The sequence below is a fragment of the Gorilla gorilla genome, chromosome 7, assembly GCF_029281585.2.
Source record: "Gorilla gorilla gorilla isolate KB3781 chromosome 7, NHGRI_mGorGor1-v2.1_pri, whole genome shotgun sequence".
Taxonomy (NCBI): Eukaryota; Metazoa; Chordata; class Mammalia; order Primates; family Hominidae; genus Gorilla; species Gorilla gorilla.
The window spans coordinates 83,112,089-83,139,185 of record NC_073231.2 but is presented as its reverse complement, the minus strand read 5'-3'; the positions used below and the strand labels follow the sequence as shown (position 1 = coordinate 83,139,185).

The 27,097-nt window shown below is 38.0% G+C and overlaps 1 protein-coding gene across 7 annotated transcripts in view; it reads right to left on the bottom strand.

The window, feature by feature from the left end:
• Positions 1–27,097, bottom strand: part of NSD3 (nuclear receptor binding SET domain protein 3) — a 112,688-nt gene that overhangs the window by 19,541 nt on the left and 66,050 nt on the right. For 3 of the 7 annotated variants that reach the window (XM_019032151.4, XM_019032148.4, XM_019032149.3), the window contains exons 10-18: positions 26,602–26,732; positions 26,105–26,233; positions 25,336–25,462; positions 15,975–16,172; positions 15,314–15,484; positions 10,172–10,318; positions 6,500–6,683; positions 1,177–1,379; positions 95–207 (exon numbers count right to left, since the gene is read on the bottom strand). In XM_019032151.4, the coding sequence (XP_018887696.1) occupies positions 95–207; positions 1,177–1,379; positions 6,500–6,683; positions 10,172–10,318; positions 15,314–15,484; positions 15,975–16,172; positions 25,336–25,462; positions 26,105–26,233; positions 26,602–26,732 (1,403 nt within the window). The remainder of the gene's footprint in view (positions 1–94; positions 208–1,176; positions 1,380–6,499; positions 6,684–10,171; positions 10,319–15,313; positions 15,485–15,974; positions 16,173–25,335; positions 25,463–26,104; positions 26,234–26,601; positions 26,733–27,097) is intronic. The other 4 variants (XM_019032152.4, XM_019032150.4, XM_063709338.1 and 1 more) reach the window with 2 other exon arrangements.

The following is a 27,097-nucleotide window of genomic DNA, read 5'->3' as shown; positions in this document are numbered from 1 at the left end:
TCGTCTCATCTATTAAATACCAATGCTTTCATAGTAAAGACTTACTTTGTTTCTTATTTTATTTGGCAATCCCAGGCCAGAGATAAAGACTTACTTTGATGTGTTTGTAGGGAGGGGGTTTTCTTGAGTTTTTTTCAATCTCTAGGGCTTCTTTACTTTCTCTTTGTGCTTTCAATTCCTGGAAACGTTTTGCAGCTTCTTCCAGTGCTGCCAATAAGATGATACAAAGTATGTAAATACCAAAAACCAAAGGAAAATTGATGGGATAGTAGTTTTACGCTGCCTTCCCAATGCTTTGCATCTGGCCTGAGATTTTTCTTTTTAAAATTATTTCCTGGAAGTTACTGTTTACCACCAGGATGGGGTAACAATGAAATAGGATATAACTCACTGAACACTATGCTCTGTGCATGCTGTTGCTTCAGGGAAGAGGCTCTACTTCAATGATCAGAAGTCTCCAAGTGACCCTAAGAGCAGCTTTTTGCCTTGTAATAGATTTAAATTCATTTTACCCTTACCAGAAAGCCAAACTTGCTGGCAACTCATTGCAAAAAGTTGTAAGGCTTTTCATGGGAAGTCTTTACTACTCTTCTGTTGCAAAGGAACTTCACTTGATTAAAAAGACTATTCTCAGGCTGGGCTTGGTGGCTCAGAGCTATAATCCCAACACTTTGGAAGGCTGAGGTGGGCAGATCGCTTGAACCCAGGAGTTCAAGACCAGCCTGGGCAACATGGTGAAACCCTATCTCTATAAAAAGTACAAAAATTAGCTGGGCATGATAGTGGGCACCTGTAGCCCCAGCTACTCGGGAGGCTGAGGCAAGAGGATCGCTTGAGCCCTGGAGTTCAAGGCTGCAGTGAGCTGTGATCATGCCACTGCATTCTAGCCTGGGCAAGAGTGAGACCCTGTCTAAAAAAAAAAAAAAAAGACTATTCCTAAAATAATCTGTGTTTATAGAAAGACACTGAAGAAATTCCTTTCAAATACACAGCACAGTCTACAATATTGAAATGTATTTTAAACCTGGTTATAATGTGACTGGAAGCTTATGGACACAGGATCATAATGTCTAGTGAAAATTCTCTAATACCAGAAATATTAGGGAGGTGAGGAGATGTTGAGAAACTGACACCGGAGTTGTAGTTTTGAGTCATTGTAAACATCATCCAGCTTACCCTTTTTGAAGGTCTTGTTAATACTAGTCTGCCCCTCAGCAAAGCTTTTGTCTCCTTCAACATAAGGGAACACTCTGCCCTGGTGTACCCAGTAGTAGTCATGAGAACCAAAGAAGAATACAGGGAAGTCCCCCAAGTCATGTTTAAGGCCCTGGATGTTCAGTGGCACAGACCTGGGGTTGCAGATCTCTGCTGGCCACCATCTGAAAACGAAAGCAATTTTAGATCAAGAAGGCAAAAACGAAACAAAAAACCACTATTTACAAGATTGGCAGAAGGGAAAAAAGTTTTTGTATTTTGCAATTTTCATTCAGATTCTAAGAACATAAAATACCACACATCATTATAAAAAGTAATTAATGAAATAGTGAACACAGACTAAACAAATTAGGCCCTAAACACCTGATCTACTTTATTTTAAAAAATATTTCATATTTATAAAATATATATCATGAAAATGTTCTAAAATGTAATAATAATACTGAACCTACTACCCAATGATATTCCAAACCTAATTTCAATCCTAGAAAAGTCATGTTTCCCCCCAAACTTAATACTGAGATTATCTTTCAAGGTATAACAGTTTATTTCTAGTAGTCAATGGAATCATTTTGAGAATAAACTGATGCTATCATAAAGAATGGCCACTCCCATTCAAATCAGCATTTAGTCTCGGGTCAACCTGGGCAAACACCTCTTGGTCAAATGTACTAGGTTTTATATCACTCTGTATTTCAGAATCTAATTCATCTTAGATCATAATTAAACATGGAATAGTGGACAGAATGAAACTATAACTGTTTCAGGCTATGATAATTGAATACTACAGCAGTCACTAAATGAAACCATCTGTGAGGAAATCTGACAGTTTCTAGCAAGCAGACAAGTTAAGAATTGAATGATGAAGCTAACAGTCAGAAAATGAGGCCAACCTCATGGGCTTTTGTAGTAAATATACATAGACTTAAATTTTTTGAATCTCTTATTTTACATATGCCTAATAAAACAATTTTTAACACATAACTGTATTATTGAGAAGATAAATGATGACATGATTGCACTCCCAGATTTATATTGCAGAACTTGATAAAGTGTCACCTGAAAGGTACTCTGCTGTTCATCTAAGAATTGAAAACATGGGTAAGAATCCATGCTCAAATTGTAAACAAAACAAAAACCAATATTTTCTGTGATTGATACTTGGTTCGTTCTCAAAGCAGGCTCTATTTATTTCTAAACAACTTTAAGGTAATTAAATATGTATACAGTTACTGCCTTCACTAACGTCAGTTAGGAAGAGTCACATGTTCTGCCTGGGTTTGTTCCAGGTCCTCATATTTTCCTCCAAGAAGCAACACATTGGAATAACTAGTTATTGAAAATAAACAGCTTCATGCAGCCCCACTGGGCCTGATTGGAAAGAAATACATTAAGAATTAGTTCATGGATGGAAGTCTTTCCAAAACATACAAGAAGAATCTGACCTAGATATAAAATCTCACTGGACTGTGAATTTAATTGGAGCACTGTTTTGGGTTTCTTTAAAATGTAATATAATTAAAATTTAAGTGTTAAAATAAATCAAAGACATTTTTATATCCATAACTTTAAAAAAATTGAAGTTTATTTGAAGATCTGAAGGCTTCTTACATTGTTTTAGATATTTATCTACAAATGTCTTAAATGTATTAATTTTCAAACTGTGCACCCTTCTCCATGCCAGAAAGATACATATTTTTCAATTATGAAAGCAGTATGCACTTCTTTTAAAAATTAAAACAATGCAGAAATGTATAGTAGAAAAGTGAAAATGGCTCTTCTTGTAATCTCATCCTTGACACTATTAACATTAGATGTATTTCTTCCTAGGTATTAAAAACATACTGTATTGGCCAGGTGTGGTGGCTCAGGCCTGTAATCCCAGCACTTGGGGAGGTTGTGGCGGGCAGATCACTTGAAGTCAGGAGTTCAAGACCAGCCTGGCCAACATGGTGAAACCCCGTCTCTAATAAAAATACAAAGATTAGGCCAGGCACGGTGTCTCATGCCCGTAATCCCAGCACTTTGGGAGGCCAAGGCGGGTGTATCACGAGGTCAGGAGATGAAGACCATCCTGGCCAACATGGTGAAACCCCATCTCTACTAAAAAAAAAAAATACAAAAAATTAGCCGGGTGTGGTGTCGGGTGCCTGGAGTCTCAGCTACTTGGGAGGCTGAGGCAGGAGAATGGCGTGAACCCGAGAGGCAGAGCTTGCAGCGAGCCGAGATCGTGCCACTGTACTCCAGCCTGGGCAACAGTGTGAGACTCTGTCTCAAAAAAACAAACAAACAAACAAAAAAAACAAAGATTAGCCAGGCATCATGGCATGCGTCTGTAATCCCAGCTACTTGGGAGGCTGAGGCAGGAGAATCACTTGAACCCGGGAGGCGGAGGTTGCAGTGAGCCAAGATCGCGCCACTGCACTCCAGCCTGGGCGACAGAGCGAGACTCTGTCTCAAAAAAAAATACAAACATTAGCCAGGCGTCGTGGCATGCATCTGTAATCCCAGCTACTTGGGAGGCTGAGGCAACACAATCGCTTGAACCCAGGAGGCAGAGGTTGCAGTGAGCCGAGATCATGCCACTACACTCCAGCCTGGGACAGAGCAAGACTTTGTCTCAAAAAAAAAAAAGAAAAAAGAAAAAGAAAAAGAAGCGGGGGGAGGTTTGATCTCAATACCCCAGATCTCAGCTAAAAATGAAGTTCTAAAATTTAAATGGGTAAACATGTCTAACATATGTAAAAGAGAACAGGCTGGGCGCAGTGGCTCATGCCTGTAATCCCAGCACTTTGGGAGGCTGAGGCCGGTGGATCAGGAAGTCAAGAGATTGAGACCATCCGGACCAACATGGTGAAACCCCGTCTCTACTAAAAATACAAAAATTAGCCAGGAGTGGTGGAGCGCGCCTGTAGTCCCAGCTATTCGGGAGGCTGAGGCAGGACAATTGCTTGAATCCAGCAGGCGGAGGCTGCAGTGGGCCAAGATCACACCACTGCACTCCAGCCTGGCAACAGAGCGAGACCCTGTCTCAAAAAAAAAATTAAAAAGAGAGAGAGAGAGGGAGAACAAACATAGCTCTTGCTAAAAAAATTACAGTATATTTAAAATTTTCTAGAAATATATTTTAGAGCCGGGCACAGTGGCTCACATCTGTAATCCCAGCACTTTGGGAGGCCGAGGCGGGCGGATCAGCTGAGGTCAGGAGTTCGAGACCAGCCTGGCCAACACAGTGAAACCCCGTCTGTACTAAAATTACAAAAATTAGCCAGGCGTGGTGTCAGGTGCCTGTAATCCCAGCTACTTGGGAGGCTGAAGCAGGAGAATCGCTTGAACCTGGGAGGTGGGGGTTACAGTGAGCAGAGATCATATCACTACATTCCAGCCTGGGTGACAGAGTGAGACTCCGTCTCAAAAAAAAAAAAAAAAAAAAAAGAGAAATATATTTTACCTAGGATTCTAACTGAAAAGCAGAACTCTATTGTGCTATCTTGAACAGTATCTATTTTCTTTGTAAAATGATAAATATACGCCTCAAAATGTAGAGTTTTTTAGTTTAATTGTGTTTTTTTGTTGTTGTTTTTTTCTGAGACAGGGTCTTGCCCTGTTGCCCAGCCTGGAGTGCAGTGGCACAATCATGGCTCACTGTAGCCTTAACCTCCTGGGCTCCAGCAATCCTCCAGCCTTAGTCTCCCGAGTAGCTATGATGCTACCACACCTGGCACGCCACTATGCCCAGCTAATTTGTATATATTTTGTAGAGTTTTGTCACGTTGCCCATGCTGGTCTTGAACTCCTCAGCTCAAGCAATCCACCTGCCCCAGCCTCCTACAGTGCTAGGATTACAGGCATGAACCACTGTACCTGGCCAAGTTTTAAAACTGTATCACTATACCTGTTCAGCAAAGGCTCGTTGAAGCCTTAAAGGAGAAAGTACTATTAAAATAATGGTACTCACATACTTCCTGCTTCATTCCCTTAATACTAAAGCCTCTTAATGGAATAATCTCTCCTTAAATTCTAAAAAGTTTTCTCTTTACACATGGTTTAGGGCTAAAATGGACGAGATTCAGGGGCAAAGAGCTATTTTGACCAGAATATAAACTTGATTTTATTAGAAATTAGAAATCAACATATATCTAATTAAGACACAAAGAAAATATCATCTCTGGCCAAGTGTGGTGGCTCATTCCTATAATTCTAGCACTTTGGGAGGCTGAGGCAGGAGGATCGCTTGAGCCCAAGAGTTTGAGACCAGCCTGGGCAATGTAGTGAGTCCCCATCTCACTATATTTATTCAATTTAAATTTTAAAAAAATTTTTAAAAGTTTTTTTTTGGCCGGGCGCGGTGGCTCACACCTGCAATCCCAGCACTTTGGGAAGCCAAGGCGGGCGGATCACGAGGTCAGGAGATCGAGACCATCTTGCCTAACACAGTGAAACCCCATCTCTACTAAAAATACAAAAAAATTAGACGGGCGTGGTAGCGGGCGCCTGTAGTCCCAGCTACTCGGGAGGCTGAGGCAGGAGAATGGCGTGAACCCGGGAGGCGGAGCTTGCAGTGAGCCGAGATCGCGCAACTGCACTCCAGCCTGGACGACAAAGCAACACTCCGTCTCAAAAAAAAAAAAAAAAAAAAAAAAAAAAGTTTTTTTTGGAAAAAAAAAAAATCATCTCCACTCTCCATATAAGACCTTTTATTCCAAAATCTAGTAGTACATAGCCCATTAGTATAAAACAACTTTCAGGACTTAAAAACAAAAGTTGGTGGGCATGGTGGCTCATGCTTATAATCCCAGCACTTTGGGAGGCTGAGGTGGGCAGATTGCTTGACTCATGAGTTTGAGACCAGCCTGGGCAACATGGCGAAACATTGTCTCTACTAAAAATACAAAAAACTAGCCAGGGGTGGTGGTGTGAACCTGTAATCCCAGCTACCTGGGGGGCTGAGGTGGGAGGATGGCTTCAGCCAGCAGGTGGAGGGTGCAGTGAGCTGAGATCATACCACTGCACTCCAGCCTTGGTGATAGAGCCAAACCGCCTCACAAACAATCAACCAACCAATCCCAAAGAAAAAGAAAAAGAAATTCAATAATGAATTAGGAACATAACCTTCCCAACCCCTTAAGAACCCAGCCTCAAAACATGGTTCTTTTCTTTTTTTTTTTTAAGGAAGTAGGTCCATGCTGTCTACCTATCTATCTCCAAGTCACTCTGCATCCAGAGTATGAAACTGGTCTGCACAATGACTGAATACTTCCTCTTTGTTCTTGGAAAAACTTGCCTGTAATTTCCCAATTTGACCCAAACAATCTGCTTGTAATGTAGTTTCTTGCCAGCTTTACAGTCATTACAATTCCAGCAGCCTTCTGGCATTTCTATGCTTAGGCATTCCGGGTGGAAGGAAGCTGGGCACGATTCACAGCAGAGCAATCTTCCACCTTGAAACAAATAAACAGTCTTAATAACTGAGAAAAGAGGAGAGAGAGAAAGAAAAAGGAGAAAGTTATCTTTTCAGCACATTAAATTTGTTTCAAATTGGGGGAAAATAACAAAGGGACTGAGTCATATCTACAGTGATGGATTAAAATAGCAAGTGAATGTATTTAGCTACTTTTCAGGGTTTCAGTGGCCAGAAACTCAGAGCTTCTGAGTAGTACCAAAAGCATCCATGTACTCTTTACTCCTTTAAACTATGGGCTACTGAGGTATCAGTTTAGAAGCTAAACTCTTAACATATGACCAAATTGAAGCATAAAATCTTTTGACTGAGTAGATTTGAGAGGTTTTTCAAACATGTAAGTAGCAACTTTCTTTTCTCCTTCAGAGGTAAGAAAGAAAGCAAGTCATCGTTGTATTTTAATCCAGTGCCATGGTTAACTAAATTCCTTTACAATATAATTAGCAAGCAAAAAAATAGCCAATAGGTTGATCAGCACTTTTTTCTTTCCATAAAGAATACAAAAAGCAAAAGGAACACAGAATCTCAAATTGGTGATTATGTTATCATTACCTTTTGGTGAAGATATACAGGCTATATAGCAGTGGTTTGCAACTTTTTCATCACCAAGGATTCCCTTTTCCCTCCTCATGAACCCACATAATTTCAAATATTTTATCAACAACCAAAAAATCTCTCTTTCTCTCTCTCTCTCTCCCTCTGTGTGTGTGTGTGTGTGTGTGTGTGTGTGTTTGTGTATTCTCTCTATATATATACATATACAGAGAATATATTTTGAGACGGGCTCTATCTTGCCCAGGCTGGTCTTGAACTCCTGGCCTCAAGCAATCCTCCTGCCTCAGCCTCCCAAACTGTTGGGATTAAAGGCGTGAGCCACCATGCCTGGCCAAAATCTGCATTTTAAAAGTAACAATTTCTCCGATTTTTATTAACCAAAGAAATATATAACTGCCAATCAGAGATTCTGATCCCAATAACAAAACTAGTATTATCCCATTAAATTGTTAAAATCATAGCCAAATTTTAAAAACTCATGCAGTTTGATTCTGTACAAATGTGTAATTGTTAGATTTTCTGAAATATTAAACATAGTTGAAAAATTTTGTTTACATAAGTCTCTTCTGACTTCATATTGAGAACCACTGCTTTATAGCATAAAATTAAGTAGTTATCAGTATAGAATGAAGTACCATATGCAAGGAGCTAATTCCAAGTTCCCTATCAAAACTCTTTCCTTTTAGATACACAAAATACTCTCTGGATTGAGACCAAAACAGGTGTGGCAAACAAAATAGTTGTAAATGCTAAGAAATATGAAATTCTGGGAGGAAATTAGGTATTTCTAATATGTATTTCAATACGTGACAGCGAATGTTAACCACTGAAGATGAAATATAATAAAGACAAATATTTATTGAAAAAAATTGATCTTTTCATTGGAAAGTCAGGTCTATAACCCATGAGTGTACGAAGATTTAAAGTCTCGTAAGCAAAAGGGTAAGAGCCCTCTATGCAACTTTATCAAATCACATGCTCCAACCTTCTGAGGGCTTGCTACCAATTTTCCAGAAAATCTTGTCTTCCTATAAATTTTCAAACTTCTGATTAACATAAAAACAAAAAGAAAATCCATATACAACCCATGATGAATTAAATCACTATATTTCCTCTGCTTAAAAGCTTTTACTTCAATCATCAAGATTTTTTTTCTGGGACTACATCTCAGTATAGATTAATTGATTCAATTTACCAACCTAGAGATCAGATGCCCAAGTGCTCTACACTTAGGGAGGGAATTCGTCTATAAATTTAAAGTAAAATGAGATTATTCATTTTTTTTTTTTCCCATCAGAAAGGAATGACCAGCAGGGAGAAAAGTCTGCAAACAGCTTTAGAGGACATGTGATTATTAGTACTGACCTAGAAAAGTCAGGCTGGCCATTTTTAACATTATGGAATAGTTCTTAATTTTAAGTCTTATTTCAGAGGAAATACAGAGCCAGAATCATCAGAGAAAATCGTCATGATAAAGATGCTTAAAATACACAAGGGAAATAAAAAAAAAATATGAATGGTCCACCTTGGTGCTATGCCAAGAAAACTAGGATATAAGAGAAGTAAGATATGGTTCAAGTTAAGCAAACAGAGGGCTCAAAATAATTTCAATTCATGTCAAAGTTAATACTGAGTACTGAAAACAAAGTAAGCAACAATTGAATTAATCTAATTTTATATAGGTACCAGCAAGAAAATAAAGCATTTCCTAAAATGTCTCAGGCAGAATAATTATGGAGTAAGTCAAACCTATGTTCATTTTTTTGTTTTGGAAGTAGGCAGTATGAATCAATAAGGTGATATAATCTGACTGCAGAAAACAGACAAAAAAGCCAGTACTCTCTCCAATACTTCTAATATGTTCCAATCGACTTGCTTAGTCTCACTTTCTTTTAGTCATGAGTTGCCACTTCAGATGTCTGACAAAGAGCAAAGATACATCAAACAGGCAACACAAAGAATTTTTTCAAAAGCCCATTTCAAATACACCTACTGTGTGTGTGTGTGTGTGTGTGTGTGTGTGTGTGTGTGTGTGTGTATACTCTATTCATAACTAATAGAGTATATTAGTTATGAATGAAGTTTTCTTTAAAGATTCTGAACTTGGCCCCAGATCATAATGGGAATGTACACAGGAAAAGGCCCTCACCTTTCAAGCTCATTTATTTTTCCCAGTGGGATAATAACTCCCCAAATAATACATCATTGTTAAATCATTTTTATAACAGGTAGGCTATGGAAAACTAAACACAATATAAAGTTTTCTTCCATAGGTTAAATTAACTGGGAGAACAGAAATATCCATTTAGCTCTTGGTACTGTGTGGATAATTATCCATCAGCAATTCAGCTGGGCTGCCTTCCAGCATCCAGTATTAGAGGTATTCTCCCCAACCAGCTTCCCACCAATGTCTCCTAAGGGAAGGGCAACTAGTTTTCATAGCATCTTAACCAAACATTTAAGAAGCCCAATGACAGAACATATTCTAAAAGCAAACTTTCAAGTATCCGTATCTTAGTTTCCCTCTTTTAATAACCTACCTTGTTATTTAGTTGAAAGTTAGTAACAAATTATACCCTATCTTTTCTATTCCAACTTGAATGATAGTTTCACACCAGGAAAAAGAGAAAGAACATTTAGAACATGATTCTATATTTATACTGACCAAAATCCTAGTCTTCCTATTTTAATAACTTATAAATATGGAATGTGTAAAAATTTATTCAAGGGAAGAGTATGTAAAAATGTGCAACAATGGAATTATTTTAAGCCCTTTTTAATAATTGTGCAGCCATATGAAGAAACAGTCACAACCACCAAGGCAGAATTTACCAAAAGCAACAGATGGTGCTTGACAGGCATACATTTCCCCCCTATATTGAAAGAGAAAAAAATAGGAAATGCAAAAATAAAAGCAAGAGAAACTATTTTGATTATTACCTTTCTCACATTTCTTTTTGGAAGCTGACGAAGAAGGAATCATAGGTAATTTCATCAACTCAGCACGATTTGATTCATTCAGTAGGTAGTGGGACTTATAGGCATATGAACTGAACATGGGGTCTGAATGGTCCTGAACTATCAGCCCTATACGAAACAAACAGAAAGAGATGAGCTGCAATGAAACTACCCATGATTCCATGAGGAAAAAATAAACCAACACCTATTATGTATGCTTCAAAGCTGGGGTGGGGAGGGCGAAAATGAGAATATGAAGAAAAAAGAAAGATCTGACAGAAAGGTTTTCTACAGTTTTCAAAGGGAGTCTGAACTACTCAATTCCTTATCCCTATATATTATAGAAACCTAAATTCTGCAGAAGAAAACTTCAAATAATTTGAAGATATAAACACTTGACATCATACAGAAAACCCCTTAGGGAAAACAAAGCTACACTGCTTCGTATTTGGATGTACAATGACGACAACCCAAAGAACAAAATGATATTATATATCATGTAATGAGATAGAAATAAGAATCATTTACATAAGTAGACCCTGATCTACCTTCAATATATCAAGTAGCACTTTAATGCAGAATGGAAGTCTCTCCTTTTTTCCATTCATATCTTCAGACATACTCAAAGAAATCCTAACTTTCTCTGCCAGATAATGAAACTCTTCTCTATCAATATGGTACATGTTTTATTTCATTTTATATTATATTTTATTTTTTTTGAGACAGAGTCTTGCTCTGTCACTCAGGCTGGAGGGTAGTGGTGTGATCATGGCTCATTGCACCTTTGAATTTCTGGGCTCTAGCAATCCTCTGGCCTCAGCCTCCCGAGTAGCTGGGACTACAGATACATGCCACCACACCAGGCTAATTTTTAAATTTTTTTGTAGAGATGGGGTCTATAATAGCTTTTGTGCCCAGGCTGGTCTCTAACTTCTAGCCTTAAGTAATCCTCCCACCTTGGTCTTCCAAAATGTTGGGATTACAGGCATGAGCCACTGTGCCAGGCCTGGTACATGATTTTAAAGGAGCCATAATTTCCTGAACTTTACTGAGATAATGCAAACATTTTCATTTTTTCCCTGCCACAATATAAAATGATTACCAACTTAAGCGTTAATAAAAACAATCTTTTTGATCTACCAATTACAGCTATGCTACTTGGAGGAAAACACTAAAGCTACCTGTGGTTCCCTCTTCTTTCCCTTACCCCTCCCCCAGTTAATTCATGATGTAGCTATAAGCCACTCCTAAACCTAGGCAACTGTGAGACCAGGGGACATTTCTCTATCCTCTATCTTGGTTACTGGATCAGTGTATAATGATGTAGGATTTACAATACAAATTACGGCAGCAGTTTTATTTAGAGATCATTTTGAAGGGGAGGGAAATTACCATTTACTTTTTTCTGTGGGCATTGTCTTCATACTCTACACTGAGACAAATTCAAGAAATATCTCTGACCTAAATAACAGAATGGAACTTGAAATTACTAACAATATGACAATCTTCTTTTTGTTTTGTTTTTTTGAGACAGGGTCTCGCTCTTTCACCCAGGCTAGAGTCCAGTGGCAGATCACAGCTCACTGCAGCCTCAACCTCCTGGGCTCGAGTGATCCTACCACCTCAACCTCCCAAGTAGCTAGGACTACAGCCATTTGTCCCCATGCCTGGCTATGTTTTTGATTTTTTTGTAGAGATGAGGTCTTGCTATGTTGCCCAGGCTGGTCTTGAATTCCTGGGCTCAAGCAATCCTCCCACCTCAGCATCTCAAAATGCTGGAATTACAGGCATGAGCCATGGTGCTCAGCCAGAGTCTTCTAATAAAAGTTATATAGGCTGGGCATGGTGGCTCACGCCTGTAATCCCAGCACTTTGGGAGGCCGAGACAGGTGGATCAGCTGAGGTCGGGAGTTTGAGACTAGCCTGACCAACATGGAAAAACCCCATCTCTACTAAAAATACAAAAGAATTAGCCAGGCGTGGTGGCACATGCCTGTAATCCCAGCTACTTGGGAGGCTGAGGCAGGAGAATCGCTTGAACCCAGAAGGCAGAGGTTGCAGTGAGCTGAGACTGCACCATTGCACTCCAGCCTGGGCAACAAGAGCAAAACTCTGTCTCAAAAAAAAAAAGTTATATAATGTTGAAATGAACTTTGTACATTTAATAGAGGGAGATGGAGTAGTGTAAAAGAATATGGGCTTTGAAATAAGAAGGATTAAGTACAAATACTAGTCCCTCCATTTAACAACTTGTGTGTCATTAGGTAAATTATTTAATCTGGGTTTCAGTGTTCTCACCTGTATACTATGGAGAGAGAACTTCTTAGGGAAACTGTGGCAATTCATTCAGATAATGTTTAGTAAAGTTTGACTTACATATGCAAAATAAATTGCTATTATTTACTGTTAAAATGAAAAGAAAACTCCAGCCTACATTACCCATTTAAAATTACCATTACAAAGAAAGGCACAGAATGTTAAGTAACTTATTTTACACAACCCTCTAAGATGAAAGGAGATGCTAAAGAATATGCACTACACTGAAAAATGTCCGCACACTTCTTGTGACTCCACGATTAGGTGGCATGTGGAAGAGGAGTGATGTCAAACCCTGAAACATTTCAAAAAATATTTCTAGACATTGTAGTCCTTAAGAAATAGCTTAATGATTTTAAACACCCAATAACCAAGAACTAAGAGAAAATCTATGTGGAGGGAAAAATTCTGTATAAGGCAAGAAACAAGCAAAACAAGCTAAGTTTTCTAATACCCAAACAGAAATGATTAAAGTGCTCCTTTCTGTGTGTGGATTTATTACAGTTATGTCTCCTTAAAAAAGGTGACCTTTATAAATACTTATAGAAGAACACATATTATTTACTTCTGAAAGACTTTTGATTTAAGCCTTCCCAGCATCTGATCTATTTAGAGTAAGTCTTTGTCAAATGCTAGAAAATAAAATGAAGGTTATGTTTACCGTACAAAGTTTCACAGTTAAAATATGTGGGAATTAAATAATTTTGCTTAAACAGGCATTTAAATTCAGTAAATATTCCAGAATAACTGTCAAATTGTTAAGATGTAAATACAGATTCTGTTGTTAAACATGGGTTTTCCCTCCACTTACATTATTCTCAGAATTTTAATCAAGTTATGTAAGTTAAATTTAACCAAGTGGCTAGAGTTTCTATAAGTGTACAATTTTCTAGCTGTCCTAAATTGAAAATACTATATTTTGTTTCACAACTCACTGCAGTCTTGAACTCCTGGGGTCAAGTGATCCTCCCTCCTCAGCCTCTCGAGTAGCTGGGACCACAGGCACACACCACCATGCTTGGCTAATTCCTTTATGTTTTGTAGAGATGGGGTCTTGCTATGTTGCCCAAACTGGTCCTGAACTCCTGGCCTTAAGCAATCCTCCTGCCTCAGCCTCCCAAGTGTTGGGATTACAGGCGTGACCTACTGTGCCCAGCCTGAAAATACCTATTTTAAAGGTATCCCAATTATTGAATGAAGTAGAGCAAAAGAGAATATTAATTAATCTACTGATGGCATTTGATTCAGAATGTGCCCCAACATAAGCCAACATAATAGTTATAAACTTGATATTAAAATGCGGGCTAAATTATGCATGCTTATACACTGACAGGAAATGTCAGTGCCCAGCAATGGTAGCATAGAGTTTGCAAAGCAATAAGAGACTTTATGTTATCACTGCCATTCATCCGTTTAAAAGACTCTAAAGCTAAACATTCAACTGATAATACAATAATTTTTTCTTCTAATCATTACTTTCTTAGGAATGCAGAGATGGGAAAGGCAATGAGTGACACCTTTTTATTTATTATTTGCCCACCTGTTACCATATAGCAGGAAACATTTCAGACCTACTCCTCCATGATACCAGCCAGGTTTCAGAGCAGGATACATTTGACACTGCTGTAGTTAAGAAAGACACAGTACTTCCTGCTCCAAAGGCAGACAGTCACATGTGCTTATAAAACAGGCAAACAGAAAGTAGTGTCTACTACAGACCCTGCTAGCTACTCCACAAAGGACTACAATTTATTTAATCTTTTACTGCCTACCTCCAAGTAATGTTTTCATGAGAGATACAAAAGCAAAACCACCTAAGATCTATCATACTACCTAAATTCTATTTTAAAAAGTTGTTATAGTACTTTCACCAAATTAAAATAACTGTCTCCTAAAGCAAAACCAACCAACCAAACAAAAACCACTTTCATGTTCAGTATGGTCTAAATAGAATCTAACAAGCATGATGGGCCTTAGAGGCCTTGAGAATAGTTCAGAGGGAAAGTCAGAAAACTTTGCACTTAAAAACAAACCAAAGCAATATTTAGGGATATTAGTTAGTTTTTATAATGCTTACTGAGTACCAAAAAAGTTTTATTATAATATGGCTTGAGATAAAGCCAGATATTCTGTATAACATTCAACTAAAGAAGTTTGATTTTATATTTATCACGAACCCAAGTTCACTGACCCCTGTAGGGCTACAGTATTGTTTTTAGTTGATCAATCTCTTGGTGTACTTAAACATCAACAGCTGGCAACAAGAAAGCCCACATGGCTGGCTCTGAACTAAAACCACCACATATGCTGCCTTGGCTGTGTCCCATCAGGCCCTCCTCAATGCCAGACCAAAACATTATGATAAAATACAGCATAAACAACTGAAAAATGGATGTGCTAGTTTTGCCTTCCAAGTGAAATCTCAATCAGTTGAAAGTTCTGGTTTAAGATTATGAAATGGGAAGGAGCTACTCTGAATAGAAGAGTTGTTTGCAGAAGGGAAAAGATTAATCTTTTAATGCTCCAAACAGAAAAACTAAGAACTTAACTATAATTCTGTTATTTTTAGAAATGCAGATTTTAGCTTAACTTATGGAAGAATTAGTATTCTAACACTTTGGACATCTAGCATTATAAAAGTTACTGGAAATGTTCATCTCTCTCAGGGATATATTACAGTGGAATTCTGCACTGGGTAGGAGATTCTACTAGATGGCCTGAGTTCTTTCCCAATGCTGAGACTCTATGTTAATGGAGAAATATGCCAATGACCTCAAAAATAAATGAAGAGAAAAGTCAGACACTCACCTCTGGCACAAACGAAACAAAAGCCTACATTTACAGCAGAAGAATTACTGCTCCGTTTGGAATGATTACTACAGATGAGAATGTAGGAGGATACTAACATGCTTCCGGCCGCAATGCAAGCATCTCCAGAGTGATAGGCAACTGGACATCTTAAACATCTCATCATGCGGCCTGTTTAAAGACAAGTCAAAAAGGAATCTAATAAGGCATCAGCAGGACATAAAAATAAGTTTCTGGAGTTGGGCTTTTTTGGGTCCCTCTGAGATCCTAGTTACAGTAGATGGAAAGCATTTTTTTCTTCCCTAGTCTGGCTCTGTCATCCTATGCTATATGGCCCCTAAATGTAAGCCTAATAGTCACTTAGAGATCATCCAAAGAAAAAATTATTTGTTCCAATGCTGCAGAGACGGTGGTATCCAATATGGCACCTACCTGAAGGACTTTCAAGGGTATTTTGAACACATGGAATTTTCTTCTCATGGTCTGAATTTAGAATGTAATCTCTACTTAACATGTACTGTGTATGTACTGTGGCTGAACTGTTAAAGCTAGAGATACACAGAAGGAGAATGCCTTATGTTGTTTGTAATATATGCTTGATAATGTTATTTGCCACTGCCCTTAAAACAAAAATCTTTGTCTCCTTCTTCAGCTGTTTTACCTTTACTTGCTTTGTGGATATCTTTCTCCATAGAGCAGGCAGAGCAGCAGTGCTGAGGACAGCGGAATCCTTTTGATTCAAAGATGGCAGTGGGGAATTTGCGGACACAGGCTTCATGATAAAATTTCCCACAAGCACCAACAGAACAACGCTTCACATCTTTACCAGACACTTTACACGAAAAACATGGGTGCTGCCCTGGAAAATTGGTGAGGAATACAAATTAAATAAAATTGACTAAAGCATATTCAAGTAGAAGCAGCTACAGACATCAAACAGCTACTCCTAAAACAGACTCTATTACTATACTTAAGAATTTAATGCACAAAAAAAATTTAAAATAAATGCTAAATTAAAATTATGTTTTAAATTTTGCTAGAATAATTGATTATCAATTTGGAGACAGAATACTAAAAACAATTTAGATCTCCAAAACTGATTCCATAGAAAAGCCAGAACAGAATTTGTTTAACATCTGGTAGCAGACAGCAGCAAAGTTTTCCTCACATAGAATAAATAAATTACCAAAGGAAAGACAGATTCCATTAGATAATCACTGATTATTTCTATGTGCAAAATATACATAAAATGAAAACTCAAAATCCTAATAAAAAAGAAAATTACAGCTAGACGTATCTTATTCGAACTATAGAAAATCAAGGATAAAGAAAATATTCAAATTATCCACAAAAAAGACAATTACTTTCAAACAGAGCTGACTGAAAGAGAAAAATGGAAGCCAAAAAAACAATAGAATGATATCTTCAAAGGGCTGAAAGAAAATAATTACCAAACCAGAATTCTATACCCAGTGAAAATATTCGTCAAGAATGAAGTGAAATCAACATTCGCCAGGGAGAATTAACAAAACCTAGTTCTTTGAAAAAGAATAATAAAACTGATACCTCTGGTAAGAATAATAAAAAAAGGAGAAAGATCCTAATATTAATATCAGATATGAAAAATGGAACATCACTACCAATCCTACAAACATTAAAAAGATAGTAAAAGGATATCACTATATTTTTGCTAATAAATTTGAAAATTTAGATGAATGGACAGATTCCTAGAAAAAAAGAACTTACGAACAATGGCACAAAAATAAACAGGACATATGAATAGTTCTGTAAACTATTAAAAGAAATTGAAACTATAATTGGAAATCTTCCAACAAAAAAAAATTTAGGCCCAGATGGCTCCAATGGTGAATATGTCCAATGTTCAAGGAGGAAAATAATGCCAAATATGAAAAAACTAAACAGGAAAAAAAGAAGAAACAAGTAAAAGACAAACAGATATAGGGAAATATGCAACAAAAATGACAAAAGATTATGTTTTGTTGTATAAACAGTTTACATATGGAGAAAATGCACACAACATATATAAGCAAAGATAATGGAATAAGACTTACAAACTACAAATCAATATAGAAAAAAACCAAAGCAGCCTAATGTAAAAGTGGACAGAGGATGTAAATGGGCAATTTACATAAAGACAAATAGGCAAAAGAAAATTAAAATATGTTCATCTTCACTAGTAATCAGTAACTGAAACCAGTTATAAAACAGAAAAAAACGGCCGGGCGCGGTGGCTCACGTCTGTAATCCCAGCACTTTGGGAGGCCAAGGCGGGTGGATCACAAGGTCAGGAGATCAAGACTGTCCTGGCTAACAAGGTGAAACCCCGTCTCTACTAAAAATACAAAAAAATTAGCCGGGTGTGGTGGCGGGCGCCTGTAGTCGCAGCTACTCGGGAGGCAGAGGCAGGAGAATGGCGTCAACCCGGGAGGTGGAACCTGCAGTGAGCCGAAATCGCGCCACCGCACTCCAGCCTGGGTGACAGAGCGAGACACCGTCTCAAAAAAAAAAATAAATAAATAAATACAAAAAAACTTAAAGAGTTTGATAATACCAATTATTATTTTTGAGACAGAGTCTCGCTCTGTCACCCAGACTGGAGTACAGTTGTGTGATCCTGGCTCACTGCAACCTTTGCCTCCTAAGTTCAAGTGATTCTCATGCCCCAGAATCCAGAGTAATTGGGACTACAGTGATAATACCAATTATTGATAAGGGTGTAGGGGGCTGGCAGGGGTTTAAGTTGGAAGCAGCTACCTTAGAAGGCAACTGGGCAATATCCATTAAAATAAAAGTACATTCACTTTCTGCCTAGAAATTCAATTTCTCAATAACTACATTGGGGAAGACTGAGAGTAAATGTTAAAGGATGTTGCCTGAAACATTTGTTTGTAATTGCAAACAAGTGAAAGTAACTCAAGTGTCCTTCGATAGGGGAAGAGTTAAATAAACTATGACTATATGTATACTAGGGCACTATGCAGCAATTAAATAGAATGCATCTGTATTGACATAAGAAGAGCTCCGACAGAACAATGGTATGACAGATTTGTACTAAAACACACACACACAGACACACACAAAGGTTTACAGGGCTACACGTCAAACTGACAATGGTTGTCAGGACTGGAACTAAGTAAGGGCCTAGGATTAAGACTGATGATCGAGGGTAACATCAGCAAGAACAGTAATTATAATATTTTCAAAACAATGTGGTTATGTTTTACTTGTGTAATTAGAAATAAATTTAAAATATTAACAAATGATAAGAATACTTTTAACACCACAAAACATAAATGGATAAGACACATAAACAGATAATTCACAAGAGTCAATAAAGATACAGAAAGAAATGTTTAAGCAAAGAACTGCAAATTATAACAACAAACTTGTCAAATGTTTATTGGTCATCTGGATATCATCTTTCGAAAGTGTTCAAGTCTTTTATCCACTTTTCTTATAATGTCTACTAAAAATCTGAAGGAAAAAATATAAGGGATAGTTTTGCTTTTTTACAGAAAGTTAGGTGAATTGCATTATTGTTCTTTGATTCTGGAAGTACCCAATCTTTACAAATTTGCTGAATTATAAAAGTTCCTTAAAATGAGTAGTTGAAACTGTGATGTTCACTTTTTAAATTGTCTTGCAGAAATAAAGTACAGTAAGGTGGGTTTTTTTTTTTGGTCCCATTGTAAATATGTAATTTCAAAGTACATTTTTTCACCACATGGTTAAGGCCAATAAAGTACATTTTACCATGTATATAGATATGAAGGTAATTATATATTTTAAAATAACTTTTAAAAGTTTTAAAAATTAAAAAAATTTATTTGAAAGGTAGGAAGTTTGACTTCACAGATTGGTTTAATAAATAAACTACTCTCTGTAAAAATAAAATAGGACTTCAGATGGTCACAGTGGCTCATGCCTGTAATCCCAGCCCTTTGGGAGGCTGAGGCGGGAGGATCACTTGAGCCCAGGAGTTCAAGACCAGCCTGAGCAATACAATAAGACCCCATCTCTACAAAAAAATTAAAAAATTAGGCAGGTGTGGTGGTATGTGCCTGTGGTTCCACCTGCTCAGGAGGCTGAGGTGGGAGGATTGAGCCCAGGAGCTCGAGGCTGCAGTGAGCTATGATCATGCCACTGCACTCCAGCCTGGGCGACAGAGCAAGAACCTCTCTCAAGAAAATATAAAATAAGCCTTCATTTATGTAATGATCAAAATAAGCCTAATATAAATGAAAATAGTTAAAACTAGTGCAAGTGTTATGCTAACAGAGAGCTGAACTATCAAACTCCTTTAAGACTTAGGTTAGAGCTCTAACATGTGAGTCCATACTCTTCCTTTTCACTAGGAAATGGCCTTCATTAAGAACAAGTCAGTCAGTGGCTAGGCACAGTGACACATGCCTGTAATCCCAGCACTTTGGGAGGCCAAGGTGGGTGCCTTGCTTGAGTATGGGAGTTCGAGACCAGCCTGGGCAACATGGTAAACCTGTCTCTCTACTAAAAAAAAAAAAACAAAACAAAACCAAAAAACTAGCTGGAGGCTGGGCACAGTGGCTCACACCTGTAATCCCAGCACTCTGCGAGGCCAAGGCAGGTGGATCACTTGAGGTCAGGAGTTCGGGGCTAGCCTGGCCAACATGGCAAAACCCTGGCTCTACTAAAAATACAAAAATTAGTCGGGTGTGGTGGTATGTGCTTGTAATCCCAGCTACACGGGAGGCTGAGGCACAAGAATCACTTGAATCTAGGAGGTGGAGGTTGCAGTGAGCTGAGATTGCGCCACTGCACTCCGCCAGGGCGACAGAGCAAAAATCTGTCTCAATAAATAAATAAATAAATAAATAATTAAAAAGCTAGCTGGGCATGGTGCTGCGTGCCTGTAGTCCCTACAGCTGATCAGGAGGCTGGGGTGGGAGGATCACCTGACCCTGGGAGGTCGAGGCTGCAGGGAGCTGAGACTGCACCACTGCACTTCAGCCTGGGCAATGGGACCAAAAAAAAGAAGTCAGTCCATCGGTCCAGAGTCAAGGACCATGGGGGAAGTGGGGAAAAACAGAATAAGTAAAACTATCTGTTACAGAACTCTTTTTGGAGACTTATTCTATCGTACATTTTATTCAAAAGGGCAAATAAAGATGCTTTCTTTCCAGAAATCACGTTTGACTTAAATAATAGAAAGTGGTAGTATAAGAACATATTAGGTATGTACCTGCAATACTCTTACATGTGAAGTGTTTATCTTTTGTAAACAAAGGAAAATTGCCTAAATGACCTTAAACAATGGTTTGAAGAATCACAGTTCTCACTTCTAATATGTTAGAAGTGTACCAAATAGGTACCAAACTAATTTTCATGTCATTAATTAAAAGCACTTAATTTTTTTAATAATTGTGGTAAAATATATATAACATAAAATTTAACACTTTAACCATTTTTAAGTGTACGGTTCAGTAGCATTAAGTACATTCACATTGTTACCACTATCTGCCTCCAGAACATTTTCATCATCCCATACTGAAACTTGGTACCCATTAAAGAACTCCTCATCTCACCTCCCCTACAACCCTGGTGACTACTGTTCTAAGAATTTGACTATTCCAAGTAATTCATATAAATGCAATCATACAATATTTGTTGGCCTTTTATACCTGGCCTATTTCACTCAGCATAAAGTCCTCAAGGTTCATCCATGTTATGACATGTATCAGAATTTATTTTTAAGGCTGAATAATATTCCATTGTAGGTACATACTACATTTTGTTTATTCATCCATCAATGGACATTTGGGTTGTTTCTACCTTCTGACTACTGTGAATAATGTTGCTATGAATATGAATATGACAGTACAAATATCTGTTGGAGTCCTTTTTTTTTTTTGAGAGAGAGTCTCACTCTGGTTGCCCAGGCTGGAGTGGAGTGATGCCATTACAGTTCACCACAGTCTTGACTTCCTGGGCTCAGGTGATTCTCTCACCTCAGCCTCCTGAGTATTTGGGACTATGGGCACGCGCCACCATGCCAGGCTAACTTTTTTTTTTTTTTTGGTAGAGATGAGGTTTTACCATGTTGCCCAGGATGGTCTTGAACACCTGGACTCAAGCAATCCGCTCGTCTTGGCTTCCCAAAATCCTTGGATTACAGGTGTGAGACACTACGCCTGGCCCCTTCTTTCAGTTCTTTTGGGTATATACCCAGAGTGAAATTGCTTGATCATTTGTTATTCTGTTTAATTTTTTAAGAAACCATCATTGGGTTTTCAACAGCCACTACACCATTTTATATCCCCACCAACAATGCACAAGGGTTCCAATTTCTCCATAGTTAAGCCAACATGTTGTTTTCTTTTTTCTTTCTTTTTTTTTTTGATACTATTCATTCTAATGGGTATCAAGTGGCATCTCATTGTGGCTTTGATTTGCATTTCCCTGATTACTTTTTTTTTTTTTTTTAATAGAGACAGGGTTTCACCATGTTGCCCAGGCTGGTCTCAAACTCCTGAGCTCAAAGAGATCCACCTGCTTTGGCTCCCCAATGTGCTAGGATTACAGGCATGAGCCATTGCACCTGGCCCCCTGATTACTCATTATATAGAGCATATTTTCATGTGTATATTGGCCATCTGCCTATCTTCTTTGGAGAACTATCTGCTCAAGATCTTTGCCCAATTTTGAATTGTTTCGTTTTTTGTTTTTGTTTTTTTGAGATGGAGTTTTGCTCTTGTTGCCCAGGCTGGAGTGCAATGGAATGATCTCGGCTCACTGCAACCTCTGCCTCCCAGGTTCAACGATTCTCCTGCCTCAGCTTCCAGAGTAGCTGGAATTATAGGCATGTGCTACCATGCCCAGCTAATTTTGTATTTTTAGTAGAGATGGGGTTTCTCCATGTTGGTCAGGCTGGTCTTAAACTCTTGACCTCAGGTGATCCGCCCAACTCAGCCTCCCAAAGTGCCGGTATTACAGGCATAAGCCACCACACCTGGCTTGAGTTGTTTAGTTTTTTATTGCTGAGTTGAAGGCGTTCTCTATATATTCTGGGTATTAATGCTTTATCAGATATGTAATTTGCAAATATTTTCTCCCATTCTGAGGGTTGCCTTTACATTATGTTGATAAGACCCTTTGGTGTACAAAAGTTTTTAATTTTGATGAAGTACAATTTGTCTGTTTTTCCTTTTGTTGCCTGTGCCTTTGGTGTCATGTATACGAAATCACTGCCAAATCCATTGTCATGAAGCTTTTCCTCTATGCAATGTTTTCTTCCAAGAGTTTTATAGGTTTAGCTCTTACATCTTGGTCTTTGATTCATCTTGAATTAATTTTGTTTATGCTGTTGGGTAAGGGTCCAACTTCATTCTTTTACAGGCATATATCCAACTCTTCCAGCATCATTTGTTGGAAAGACTGTCTTTTTTTCCACTGACTAGTCTTCACAACCTTATCAAAAATCATTTGACCGTATATGCAAGTGCTTACTTCTGGGCTTTCTATGCCATTGGTCTATATGTCTGTCTTTATACCAGTATCACACTGTTTTGACTTCTGTAGCTTTGTAGTATACTTTCAAATGAGGAAATGTGAGTCCTCTGACTTTGTTCTACCCAACTGTTTTTTATTAAAAAATTTTTTTCATGCTTACTGATAACATCCCATACTTAACTGTTTTTAAAGCAAATTTCCCTCTTAAATTTTCTAATAGATGTGTACCAAATTAAATACACCTAGCCTCTGTTGGAAGAATTCTCCTGGATTCTAGAGTTAGGAGAGAAGCCCTAAGAGTGTTTTAATACTGAGATATATGGTCCTTCCTATCAATATCTTAAATCAGGGATTGCATACTTGATATACTTTGGATATTTGTCCCCACCCAAATCTCCCGTTGAAATATAATCCCCAATGTTGGAAGTGAGGTCTGGTGGGAGGTGTATGGATCATGGAGGTGGATCCCACATGGCTTGGTGCTGTCTTTGCGACAGTCAGTGGGTGCTTGTGAAATCTGGTCATTTAAAAATTGTGGCCCTCTCCCTCAACTCTCTCTCTTGCTCCTGCTTTTGCCATTTGAAGTGCCTACTCCCACTTTGCCTTCTGCCATGATTGTAAGTTTCCTGAGGCCTCCTCAGAAGCCAAGCAGATACTGGCACTATCCTTCCTATACAGCCTGCAGAATTGTGAGCCACTTAAACGTCTTTTCTTTATAAATTACCCAGTCTCAGATATTTCTTTATAGCAATGCAAGAAGTCCCTAATACAATACTTGAATGCTTAAAGGGGCCAGGCAGCATATATAAGTGACTGGAATGACTGAATTTTAGAAAAAGGAATAATGGGGAATGTGAGGAGCCAGGATTACATGCTCTATCCGTGTTCAAAAATGAAAATGCATTCTGAAGGCCAAATAAAACGATGTGCAGATAATATGACCCCGGGGCTGCCAGTTGGCAAACTGTTCACAAGTTTTACTGCAGAGTCTAAATGTGATGAATAAAATATTTTATAAGGGGAAAATTTTAAGTTATATGTTCTAAACAGCTTCCATAGCTTAGTTTATGTACATGTGTGTGTGTATGTATGTGAATGAGTGTGTATTGGGATATATGACATATGACTTGTGATGTCCATCCTATTCACCAGGGCAGTAGAAGACCATGGTAAAGAAAAAATAAATCTGGAGTCCAGCTGCCTGGGTTTAAATCACAGAGTCATCATGGGCTACCTTTGTGACTTTGGGGAAGCTACTAAACTCTCTAATCCTGTTTCTCCTTCTGCATAATGGAAATCATAATAGTACCTATCTCATCATGGATCAAATGAAATAGCAGGAGAAAATGCTTAGTACTTGTAGCACCTAACATTTAGTAAGTCAGTGTTCAGTTAAAAAAAAAAATTACTTGGGAGGCCAAGGCGGGCCGATCACGAGGTCAGGAAATTGAGACCATCCTGGCTAACATGGTGAAACCCCGTCTCTACTAAAAATACAAAAAATTAGCCAGGCGTGGTGGCAGGCACCTGTAGTCCTAGCTACTCGGGAGGCTGAGGCAGGAGAATGGCCTGAACCTGGGAGGCGGAGCTTGCAGTGAGCCTAGATCGCGCCACTGCACTCCAGCCTGGGCGACAGAGTGAGACTCTGTCTCAAAAAAAAAAAAAAAAAATTACTAACTTTTTGTCTGAAAGATTTTAGGAGGCATACAATCAAATAAGAAAAGATAAAATAAATATCTGTAAGAATCCAAATAAAAGGAAAAGAAGGAGTAGAAAAATAATAAAGAGTCAAAGGTAAGATCAGCATATCATGTACACTTGCTATCCAATCGGCTTAGTTCCTCATAGCTAAAACAAAGCAAAACAAAACAAAAAACACATCAACATGGTTCCTAGAAGCACCACCATGTCATCTCCAGTTATTTTTAATTTGCCATGTTGTTACAGATTAAACAACTACGACTTGCTTTCCATGATATTAACCAGAATTATGGCTACAGAGAGAAGAAATATAAACTAGCATATTTATTTCTCTACAAATTATTTTAGTAGGTGGTAGTCTATGTACAGTGAGATAAGAAATAAATGGTGAATCCCAAGTTTAAAAAATGATTTCCAGTAGCTCCAAATTTCCACTAGAAATATAATCACTGTGGTTATGCCCTGATACTTCTTCCAGTCTCTTAAAGAACTTTAAACCAATTTATTGAGCCCCCAAAATCTCAAATCCATCTGAAAAATAACTCAATTAACATACTTTGTATAACTCTTTAGATAAAACACAAATTCATCTTGGTAATTTGACAGGTTTTATGGTAGAAGGCACCAGTAGGAGGAAATTTTAACTACTTTTTAAATCTTGAAGCCAAATCTTAATTTGTTGAAATACCTTTGGGAAGAGAGGAGGAGGGCTAATAAAAGTGATGGGAACAAGATGTCCTAGGAGAGGTTGTCAGTGCACATTCCTGGCACAATCCCATTCATCTTTTCATGACTATCGAAATAAGTCATCTTACCAGTTTTACATTCCATGCAGATGAACTTGCTATCAGGAAGTGATGTCAATCCCAGGCACTCCAGGTGAAAGTGTTTGCAGCACTCTCCCTCACAAGGAATCAGAGAGTCACCAGGGCTTTCACAAATCTGTAATATGGCAAAAAGCAATGGTTCTCAAACTCTGGCAAACATCAAGACCACATGGGTGGCTTGTTAAACACAAATTACTGGGTCCCTCACCCACAGACTGTGATTCAGTAGGTCTGGCGGGGGCCCCAAGAATGTGCATTTCTAATATGTATCCAGAAGATGCTGATATTGTTTGTCCTTGGCCTTCACTTTGAGAACCAGAGAACTAGACAATTACAGTATTTCCAGATACAATATGGTATAAAGTTTAAAGTCATACTTGATCTTTTAGGATTCCTTCTTTGGGATCTGCATATTTAACTTTTCTTCACAGGGCAAAGCAGTATTTTTTCAAGAATGGTAAAAATACACTGAGAAAGTTATTACTTTAAAATTTTGAATTTAAGAAAGTTTTTCCAATCAGTCATCTGCCATTTACTTCCAATTAATAATAGTATATCACACTAAAGATTGGCATGTGGGTAAGTATTCCAACTCAGAAAGGGAAAAAAAGAACCACAAAGAGGTTTTATATCTGTAGCTTTAAAGTAATATCACAATAATTTGGAAACATATTATCCTCTTCAACAGGAGTTAAGTCTATTACTGGCAGAATATAATAGCAATTATTTCAAGCCATAGCACCAGTTACCTGCCTACCTGACATACAGTGTCCTTCTTACTCATTCCAGTGCCTCTTCTTGACAAACTTGAATCCATGGACTGCACATCAGAAACGTCTGCATCTGCAGTAGCTGAAGGGCTATCTACTTGCTTTCCAAAGCCTACCTACATAGAAAACATAGCATTTTTAAGAAAAACAAAATGAAAATTCCCTCCAAGATAAGATGCTATGAAAATCCTAGTAAGACTTGCTCAAACATTAGATCTTGACACAACCACCTTTTTTTTCCTTCCTTTCTTTCCAAAATCCACAGATATCATAGGTCTGCTGTTTTGGGAAAAACTGTAGTTAAAATTACAAACAAACTATAGTTTTGTTATATAACATGAGAGCAAAAGAATTAAGACGCTCAAAATAAACAAAGTGATTTTTTTCTGAGTATTTTTAAAATGTCCTGATTTCCCCAAATAAATAAGGCAAAAGCATTATGTTCAAGAAAGAACACTTTGTCCAGACCCTTGCACATATTTACCTGCAGGTCACTCAGTCCTCTAGAATCGGAGTCAGATGTGTCTCTGTATGCTGAACTAGTCATTTCTACATCAGTTGAGGCGCGACTCCTTTTCTTTAGAGGTTTACAGGAATCTGAAATCTCGCTGGCACCTTAATACAACACACTGAAATTAATCCTAAAATAGTACTTAAGGTTTGTTTTAATTTTTTTGTGTGTGGGAGAATATTTTCTTTTCTCAAACTCATCTTTAGTGTGGAAAAAGCATAGCTCTCTTTGGAACACTGAAATAATGAGTCAAAACTTCAGAACTTCTGACCTTCCTGGTAGTGACTGATTTAATTTACAACCGCTCTATCAAAACATTTAATTCAGTTCTCCTCTCTAAAGCTATTTTCAGTCAACAGAGCCCACGTTCCAACCTAAAAATCAATTCTATGAAAATTGCAGGATAGCTGATGGATTTGGAGCAATTCAAAGAACCATTCAATTTGGAGGGGGAAGACATAAAACCCAA